Genomic DNA, 10,265 nt, shown 5'->3' with positions numbered 1-10,265 from the left:
GCTAACGGGCCCCGTAGGCCGGAAATATACGTAGATACTCATTATTTGTTGTTATGCGATTTACAGTGAAATCTACTTCTAAAAAAGCCTTTTGTTTTTTAGAAGTGATTTGCTGACACGGCCGGGTCATTTCATATTTTAGTTTCAATGTAGTTAGAAAGCATATCTCTGTATTGAGGTATGTACATGCAAATCACTGACTGGGTTCTGCTCGTCTGTTTGTTCTATACACGTAACAACTTTCAGCTGTTACATTTGTGGAAAGCTTTCCTCAGTCCCACATATAGTCCATACGAACAGTTATGTTCTATTAGGAAAACTGTAATCTAGGCACATATAATATGCCTATAGAAGCAGACGTTTCACGCTGATTATTTACCTTATTGCTATGGACGCTGCTCGTTTTACCCTCTAATATTGTGTCAGTTGACACTGATGTATAATGATATAATTTTTTTAAAAATTATCTGTGCTTTATGTGAAAAAATTTCGGTAGCTGTCGAACAAAAAATTGTAACACCGGCTATTGCTATGTTAGGAAATTTCTAGTCATCATTCTGAAACGTCTTCATTCATTCTCTTCTATTGAAACAATATGTCGTTCGACTGTTGTAATTCCAGCTCACACACTATTTTCGAGTCAGCATATTTCATAAAAGCATTGAATGACTCGATAAAAAAACACTACATTTTTATATGTCTCATTGCATAATTTAATTATTTTCATCTGTCATTTGTGCATATATTATGTCGATAGGATTAATTAAATAAATATTAGTGAACAAACAGGTTGCTCGTGTTTAGAAATATACAATTTTTCAATTGAAAAATTTGAAAATCGGGTAGACTGGCCAGCTGGGGCGCATGAGGCGGCACAAAACCTGAGGCATATTGCTTTATATCTTGTACAGGTACATGTAACCCTAGGCGACAGGGTCAAGTGTTTGACATATGGTCATATGGAAAAACACACGTTCCCTCAAAACAGATAATGAGGGAACGTGTGTTTTTCACAATAAGCACAACCAGAAAAGGGAAAAAAAACTGACGGCTAATTCGGCAAAATTAACATTTATTTGCTTCTGTTATAAGGGCGTTCTGCTGTTTGCTAAGCTGCCAGTTGTTTATCAGTGATTGCATTAGATAGATACCTATTGACGATTCTATATCTGCGCACCGATATAGTGCACTATTATTAAATACATGATGAACTCTCTCGGTGACTATGTAAATGATGTAACCGACATATACCTCGAGACGCTGCGGCGTAGCGAAGTGGGCTCCTTTACCTACAACTCAAAAGACAAACACGTTATACGGTACGAGCGCACCTGCGATGACCATATCCATATATACGAACAATCAATATCGTTTCAAGTGAAAATCAGTCTGTTGAGGAAATCTTCAGGTGCATCTCCGCTGCAGCTTCCCCAATATCAGAATATTTATAAATTAATATATATATATATATAAACTAAAATTGAGACTCAAAACTAGCTCTGGTGCTCTAATAATGGTGGTAGTTGATATACACGATTCTTCTAGAATAACACACAGCAGATACAATAGAGCAGGTTTGGTTAAGGAGCCAGTATCCAGTACACTTTCATCCCGTAAAAGCGAAATTTACTGTTTTTTTTTTTTATTTCTTTCTAAAATTACTTCTTATGGTCACAAATATCTCAGTGTAATTCTAATGCTTCGCGTTAAGATTTACGTACTAAATCTTAACGCGAAGCATTAGAATTACACTGAGATATTTGTGACCATAAGAAGTTTTAAAAAACGAAAAATTAGTACGCTAGTTAGATAGATTAATTGGATGTATTATTTGTGAACAAAAAAATCTTCCAAATGCAACTTCGCCTCATAATATCTTTTTCTGATTAAATCTCATGTTCCGACCAAGTGAATTTAAGTTAAGTAACTATTCCAAGCAGTTTTTAGTGAACCATATTTATTGGTGCTTTCAATAACAGCAACAGTTATTGGACGTTTGCGCGCCTTAGTGACGTTGCAATGTTAACGTCTCAACTTGAAAACTATATCCAAAATTAGTACAACATACCAATAATGCCGAGTGCGCAAACTTCACGTCTCCCGTGTCAGCGTTAAAGAGATCGCACAATTATGACCCACTAACGGCTTGCCCAAAAAAACAAACGCCTAACTCTAGGAAGTCCGATTTATGGTGCAGTGATAGCGTACTGCCGTACATCATTCGATAATTTAGGTTCGAAACCTGAGCAGGCATACTTCACTTTTGTGCCGGAGGCTAGCGGTTTGAAGTAATGCTTATCGATAGCGCCTCGACACTAGGTTCAGAGACCTGGCCTGACCGTATGGTTCGAAACTGGACTTTTACACTCTTCGACTATTGAGTCGCATGATGCGTACACGAGTACATGAATAGGTAAGCCCAATTACTGCTCCATTTCTGCAGATAACGCGTATTAGGGTCTCTACGGTGGCAGATCCTCAAAAGGAACTTACGACGGAATTTAAAGGCGAGATCTTAATAATTCTTTCTTATGGATATGCTAACTTCTAAACTGGCTAAGGCTGTAAATGTGTTCGAAGTATAGTTTGCGGTGTATAATGACAAAAAGTGAGAAAGAAGTGAGAAACTTTTACAGACTGACCCGCATTTTTCGGTCCTAGCCCGTTTCGTCACTACTTAGTATAACTGATCTAACTAGTTTATGTTACTTCCAGCATAATGTTGATTATAGCTCTAGCACGTAGCATCAGTTATCCTACTGCAGTTACGTTGCATGGTATAAGTGGCAACCGTAGAAAATAAGCATGTAGCGGCGCTGCTTTAAATTTCAGGATTGGCAAAAAGTATTTGCTAGAAAATAAGTTACTATGAATTATTGACACCAAAGATAGAACCAATAGTTACTTATCATCAATCAATAGTTGCTTAACTATCATGCCTTTGCATATGTCTGTTGAAGAACGGTTAAAAAAATCCAGCATTGCCTGCCCCGATTATTCTCTCTAAGGGGTAAGGTTCTTGGTGTACTACCGCAAAGAACCCCAAAATGATCGCCAGGTACTGCAACGTAACAAAAGCTATGCTCTAATTATCCCACTTCCCCATCGAAACGCACCAACAATCGTGTCGTTCTTTCGCGATTATTGCATAAGCATTGGCCTGGGCATCCTGTGATCAAGTCTTAGCGATTGGTTACATCCAACCCAGCTCCCAGTTCCGTTAAAACACACAGCTATAGTAACCTCAACCTGCAATGTTTCCGGCTAGTTCTTCTATTATTCTTACTATACTGTTATTATACCTGCTTTCCTTATTCAATCAGAATATTATAATGCCTTGTTTCAATGACGAAGTTAGCTCTGTTCCATGAAAGCAATGCTGCATTTTTACTAGACCATTAGCATACTGCTTATATTCTGCTGAAGAAACAATCGACTTTAACTCCAAGAAGCCCAAATATTTTTTCCTTTGTTCAGAGTAAACTTGAAACCTTTCATCGAGACCCTATCTAGCTCTGGCGCCAAAATTCAAATTTACTGATCTACCATTAGCTCGATAGCCTGTTAACACTACTAAATTGAAAAGAATACGCTTCCTTTAATCAGCGGTTGGTACATTTAGTATATGTTAACTATCCGCAGACATGATTTTAGAACATTCAAGGGTACTTTGTAAGCTCTTAAAAATGAGCGACTTCTAGCCATATTTATTTTTTCTGGAACACTAGAATAAAGTGCCAGGGAGCGTGTATCATATTTTGTGTTAGAAAAGCAAAAAAAAAGAAAACGATAATTGAAACAGTGGAGAGAGTCCAGACAAAAGATTTTCGGTACCAGCATTTTTGTATTGAAAAACTGTTTTGGGGACTAGAAAATCCGTCGTATACTTGTATCGAATCTATTGAGAACTACTTCAAAGGGAACAAATGGAATTTGGACGATTGGGACATGTGAAATAAAGGCAAAGCCAAATTATCGGTATATTTCTGAGAGAAGAACCCGCTTGCCTTGCTGGACATCATCCTGTCCTAATTAATCGGTATTACGTAAAATCGAGTTTAATTTATACCGCAAATTGTATATTCTTGCTGTCTCTTTTTTGAGATCCTGCTAACTTTTTATTGTGTCACCACTATCCAGTTATAGTGATTCTATTTCCCTGATTCTGTCTACCTATTACATCGTTCTCGTAATTCTGTCCCCTTGAAGCCTTTCAATTTGTTGTTATTCATTACCCCGTTATTCTAATTTATTAACTTTTCTTATTTGAATAACTTTGTAATCTCGTTACAACTTTTAACTGCCAACGTAAACTTTAACAGATTGATATCCAACTAAAAATATAGACAAAATTGATCCCAATTTAAAACCATGCCTAACTGCAACCTTTTATCCTGTAACATTTATGTTCGCTTTCTTGTGGAAACGTCCTCGTAACCTCGATACTCTGTTGCATTTATCCCGTTTTATCATTTTATTTATTTAGACTATTCCCCAATGTTCATATCGAAATATTTGATCGATTTTATATAAAAAAAATACTAACTTCTAAGCCGCACATACGAGAATCTGAAAAGAATGTCAGTACTTAATTAAAAGCTCTGTAATCAACAGTTATCTAATACTGCACAAAGTAAACGTGCCCATTCCTGTACTTTGGGTTGGCGCTAAGATGGTAACACCGTGGTTATAAGATCTTCTCTCTTATCGCTCTGTGATTGTTTCGGCGAAAGGATTCGGAGATTTCTTGGCAAAACAAGTGGCCGTATCGCCACGGCGTGCATAAAGAGTTCAATCCTCTGGGCCGTGTTAGCATATCAGAGAATTTAAGTCAAGTGGGTAGGCACCTGGTGTCCAATATTTCACAACTAATTTCTAGACAGAAATAATTATTAAGTAGAGAAAAAAATATTCCACCAAAGGCCGTATTAGAGAACGCCGAGTTGAAGATTAGCTAAGCTTCAACTGGACGGATTGCGTCACTTTTTGCTGACCATATACGAGAGAGGAAAAATGCTCGCCGTAAACAACTTAACCTGACTCAAAGAGGCAAAGAACGAACGTCAACATGCCGATGGAAATTCTGGTCGAACTCGCGAAGAAGCATAAGTATAGGAAAAGGTACCTTTACTGCTTGTTTTTTACTGCTACTGCTCTACAGTCGTTCTGTTTTATAAAGGTAGATAAGATTCAAAGGCAAGCTTCTTCCATCTTGCGTTTCGTATCAATGTCACTGAAAGACGTCCACTGCCTTCGAAACAAGTACGGAGCTATAACATAAACGATGTCGTCATGTACGAAAGAAAATTGTTACAATTATCAATTATTAATTACAAGTATCTAAAAATCATTCCACATCATCGTACGCATCAAAGCTAATCATCGTTCTGTAACTTCTACCAGAAATATCTTGAACGCACCATAGTTTCAGGGACACATCTCGAACAAAATCTGATCGATGTCGATCTACCTACACTATATTTCTAGCCGACTGAAAAAATGCTCATGCTGCTTTTAAACGGATTTGAAATTTACCGCGCGATCAGGTACTTCCAATCGAATATTGAAGGTATAGAAGGCTTCTAATTGGGTCTGCATTAGGCATTTTGTGACCGAATCTCGCCTATTCCGTGGGAACTCCCAGAATCCTCATCACCCATACACCGGTAGCAATGCCCAAGCTTTTATCCAGTGGAATGTGCTCCAAGATACAGTCCTAGTAGACATTGAAAAAAAGAAAGTCCATGTTGACAAGTGTTTCTAATGAGACTTCTGGCGCTTATTGGCATTTCTAGAATAGTTTTGCACTCGTCCTCGAAGATGTGTCAAATAGTACCAATGCAAAAGCACATTCACAAAAATTTCACCGTTATGATCTTATCAAAAATTGCACAAGATATATAATATATAAGCTAATAGCTAATACTACGTATGTATAGTTTACTCACGCTGATATCATTAGCGAGTTTTTCGGGATCGTGTTGGATTTCCGGTCTCGATTTCTAAAACAAAATATGCTAATTAAACTAGCATTTCCATTTTATAAAATGCAACTGCTATAATACCCTCCCAGAAGGTGAATATTACTTACACATATGACAACTTACGCAGAAATTTATAAGATGAGGTTGGGTGCATTTAATGATCTCCTGACGGTATTTGTTTTGGTCCTAGAAAGTAAAAGCATAAATTGATTTGTTTTTTAAGCAGGAAGGACCAAGTTATATTCGTTAGCGCCAATAGCTTTTCCAAGTACCTATGTAGCAGCTCTCCGCTGCTTTGCTCGTCATCCCATGAATGACTGGTACACTCAGTCATCCCGAGTCTCCAAACACAGAGAATGCGAAGCCATAAAAACTAGTTTAAAAACTTACGCCGATTTACCTTTTTAGGCTCTTAGGATGCGTGGATAAATGCGTTCTCAATGACAAAGTACATCTCATTTAACATAAATTCAGTGAACAAAATATGAATGCATGCTAGACCTACGAAGACCTAGGCGTAAAACAGCTAGCTGGATAAGTTAAATTAACTAGTGTAAATAACGTGTCGCAGGCATGACATGATGTCGAACCTATCGTAATGTTACACATATATATATGAGCGTAGATTTGACAATGCTTAATTTTAAGAAGGCAGATTTTCACCTAACAAACAACAGTTGCTTAGAAAGACTGGATGTACTCTCCGTATTAAGAATATGGCCTACAAAATAAGATAGTTACTTACCCCAGCTAACGATTCAAGGCTGTCATGACATTTGGCGTAGTCATCGCATATAATTCTGAGAGCCTGATAAAGTGAAATTTAATTTAAAATTTACAATCCAGTTCAATAGCCTAATATTTTGTAAGTATTCCATATATATATATATATATATATATATATATATACGTTGTTATATACTACTTTAGCATTTTCTATAACATATTTCTTCACCTATATGAAAAAGATAATAATTTATATATAAAAAATAATAATAATAATAATTTTATCGCAACAACAGTCAATAACTGTCCTACACAAAATACATATTTATCAAACATAGTAAACGTGCTCATCTAAGCCTGAACCCAAGCGTTTAAAGATTAGCCATGCTTTCGTGTATTACTTCAGTCTATTCATGATGATCTTACTATCCATCTGCTATTACGAAGAGTGGGTGGCCGATTTCTGGGTACGTTCACCAGGATAAAAAGCATCTCTAAAAACCGCAAAAAACCACTAAGTCAATGTACATAACGGCAAGCAATGACAAACGCCCATCGCCACCCTAGTCTCTTGAAACAAAAATGCCAGTTGTAGTCAAAAGGCCTGGCTTTCGATATCGCTCAGCTATACCGAACTTTTACCATTGAACGCGATTGTACAAATGTTCAATTGTATTTTATGTAGACCAGTTAAAGCTAATATTTGACATGTTAGGCGTAACTATACATGATACGCACTCGACCTAAATTTACGCACGTTTTCATCTACTTTATCATCTAGACCTTCATTTATGAATGTGTTAGGGGAAGGCAATGACCACATATCGAAGTTCAAAAACTACAATTAGCTAGCGAATTCAGTTCTTTATGGTTAGCTAAAATTTAAAGCTAAAAGCCCCCTTTTTAGATAGATGTTTATGAAATCCTAGTGCCGCCCCCGTAGAAATACAAAGCATTTGTCTGGGTCGTATTTTCAGTTCACCGTTGTCGATACAGCGGAGAAAAAATGGGCGTTTGGCTAAGCATTAATGAAGCCTATATCGTACACACATTTTCTACATTGGCCCCACCCCAGGAAGGAAGAATTCTCATATAGCCTGGGAACAAGCAAGTTGTCAAGATTTCCTTCCTCGCTAGATGGTCCTAATTTTACTAAAAATAGACAAGGAAGATAGTGAGAGATATTTCCATTTCGTGTGTCAAACAAAAACCATTATACGCTAGAAAATTCGTTTGTTCGACCACAAGACATGCCTGATTTTCGATCAAGCACACAAGTAACTCTATACGTATCATAGCAGCGGAAGCGAGATAACCTCTCCAATGACGTTTATGGGCACGGGGTACTTGTCGAGAAGATGCATGCATTTCTTCGTAATTCGTTCTGCAATCGGCTGCGCCTCCTTCATAACGGCGTCATCTAAAGCGAAAACAACAACAGGAAGTGCATTCGATATTTCAGTAGCTGAAGTGATGTTTCAAAACTACGTTAGGAAACGTATAATTGTGCAAGACCGCACGTCAGTGATACAAATTGCCCCTATGTTTCGAGTTCTACGTCTGGTATCGCTGTTAGATATCTCGTTAAACTTACCTGGACGCTTTTTGCACTCCTCATCCCCAGAGGCGGTACTGATTATGCTTAGAACGAGTATGATCACTCTCATAATGAATCTAAAGCCGAAGAAACTTTCAAAATCTTACAACTACTGCCTAATGCACAACAATCTTTACCGACCCACTTCGCTGGCCTTTTGGGACACATCATCAGGTTGGCATAACCTCCTAATCGGGCATTTATAGTCGACTCCTTGATGGAGGAAATTACGTTCACTCTATTTTGCGTGGAATCTATCCAAAAGTCATTGCTGTTGCTGACCGGCCAACTGAGCAGCTGTGTAACATCTTCCAATCCATAAATCAGATCGATTTCTTTCAGAAATGATGATAATAATAATGAATAGGTAACAGCGTTAGTGGGTTCCAACACTGGCACCAGCTGGACAACTGAGTTCACTCGAGAAAACCGTGTCTGTCTGTGTGATCAGCTCTATAACTGATATAAGTAGCTTACTTCTTACGCCCGTATGCACACCTTCTGTATACATACGGCTTTTTCTTTTCATTGAAGGCCGTTTTCTCATGAAGGTAGAAAGCAATTATAATAGAATATATTGAATTGTTGTTCTTAAAACACTATACGGATATGCGTGTCGGTCTATATAGCTCAGACTTGTAATAAATTTTTCCTAATGTCTTTTACAAACAAAAAGGAAAAAGTGCTTATCTACAGATGGTTTGTGGAGAAAAGGCACGCTAGTTTTGTAAATGCTAAATGACAAATCCGAAGATGCACTTGAAGGGTAATAAGTACGAAACTAATTACTAATAATATGGATCTCTTTATCTGATTCATTTAGCACGCATTTACCACAAACGGATAAAAGGACAAAAATGTTATTTAATTTGAACCGTCGTCTAATTTAGGTTCACTTTGGTAGTGTCCTAAATTTTTCGGACGCCCTTAATTGCCAAAGGCTACCTGAAATGTAACACTCGCTCGACCAAAGCTCTAGTTGTGGTAGACGTGACCAATCGTGGCTTTTTGGTAATAAACCACATTGCCGACAGATTGATGAGCCCGAAGAATTCTGTTTAGGCCCATTGTTGCTTGTAGGTTTACATGAGACTATGCGCGAAAAGCACTGCCATCAAATCCATTGTCGAACTTGCCCCTTTTAAACATATGTGACCCCTCCTCTACCTACCAGCTTTTGTCCTCACCACTAGGGCACGATTCCTTTTTAGGACATCTAATGCCAATTTGTTGTCGTTTTATGTTACTTCTAAATGTAAGTCCTGCGAGGAAGCCCATGAATCTAAATTTTTCTGGGGTTCAAACACGTAAATTACCTATCATCGTCTACGTATACAGGATTATTTTTTCAAAGTATCTTTTTTACTTTTTACTGCATAAAAACATACCTTAATATATGCTTTCACTTTCGGCTGATTGAATCATAAAAAAGTATTGCTCTTTACAAATGAAAAGTGTTTTTTGTCGTTCATAGATAAGATTTTATTTTTTTACATGTTCAATAAATTTAATTAATTACACAACTTGCTATAAAGCTATGTCCCGAACATGCGTCTTGCCATGATGTTTGGGTCTGTTAATTGTTTTACACATTTTTTTTTCATCATATATCATCAGATATCTTTAATCCTGATTATGTGTTTGAATATATTTAAGTAGAGCGAATAGCATTGTTGCAGAAATTCCCAGCCACATTGAAACGTGACCTGAAAGCAGGGTAAACATGTCGGAACCCTGGAAAAAGCACGAAACGGTAACTCGAATTAACGACAAATGATGGCTAGCTAATCTTCATCTTCTATCGAAATTCGACATTGAATGATATTTCCTATATGGTTTTTATTTATACGTCAAGTACTACACATTTGTTATTTGTAATTTACTCTCAATAGCATAGACATTATTAAACGTTTGAGAGGTATCGGCTCGAAAAATGTTCAGCTCCTTCAAGAAACGTC

The 10,265-nt window shown here is 37.3% G+C and overlaps 1 protein-coding gene across 2 annotated transcripts; it reads right to left on the bottom strand.

Moving 5' to 3' along the window:
• Window positions 1-1,055: 1,055 nt before the first annotated feature.
• LOC111264545 (uncharacterized) lies at window positions 1,056-8,601 on the bottom strand. 2 transcript variants are annotated; one of them, XM_022840542.2, is made up of 7 exons: window positions 8,305-8,586; window positions 8,027-8,130; window positions 6,730-6,792; window positions 6,108-6,170; window positions 5,949-6,002; window positions 5,536-5,716; window positions 1,056-1,289 (listed from the first exon to the last, which is right to left on the bottom strand). In XM_022840542.2, exons 1-6 carry the CDS (start codon window positions 8,375-8,377, stop codon window positions 5,624-5,626), a joined length of 450 nt encoding a protein of 149 aa, XP_022696277.1. In that variant the 5' UTR covers window positions 8,378-8,586; the 3' UTR covers window positions 1,056-1,289; window positions 5,536-5,623. The 2 variants fall into 2 exon arrangements, with proteins under 2 accessions (XP_022696277.1, XP_086826242.1); XM_086970116.1 differs by lacking the exon at window positions 5,949-6,002 and having other exon boundaries at window positions 8,305-8,601.
• Between the last annotated feature and the right edge of the window lie 1,664 nt (window positions 8,602-10,265).

The sequence above is a fragment of the Varroa jacobsoni genome, unplaced genomic scaffold (assembly GCF_002532875.2).
Source record: "Varroa jacobsoni isolate VJ856 unplaced genomic scaffold, vjacob_1.0 scaffold_871, whole genome shotgun sequence".
Taxonomy (NCBI): Eukaryota; Metazoa; Arthropoda; class Arachnida; order Mesostigmata; family Varroidae; genus Varroa; species Varroa jacobsoni.
This window is presented reverse-complemented; position numbering and strand designations above follow the sequence as displayed.

Coding starts and splice junctions, on each gene's coding strand:
- LOC111264545 (XM_022840542.2), bottom strand. CDS start 8,377: ATGAGAGTGATCATACTCGTTCTAAGCATAATCAGTACCGCCTCTGGG. Junction 6,003..6,107: donor CTCATCTTATAAATTTCTGC/GTAAGTTGTCAT, acceptor ATTTTGTTTTAG/AAATCGAGACCGGAAATCCA. Junction 5,717..5,948: donor AACTCGCTAATGATATCAGC/GTGAGTAAACTA, acceptor AATGTCTACTAG/GACTGTATCTTGGAGCACAT.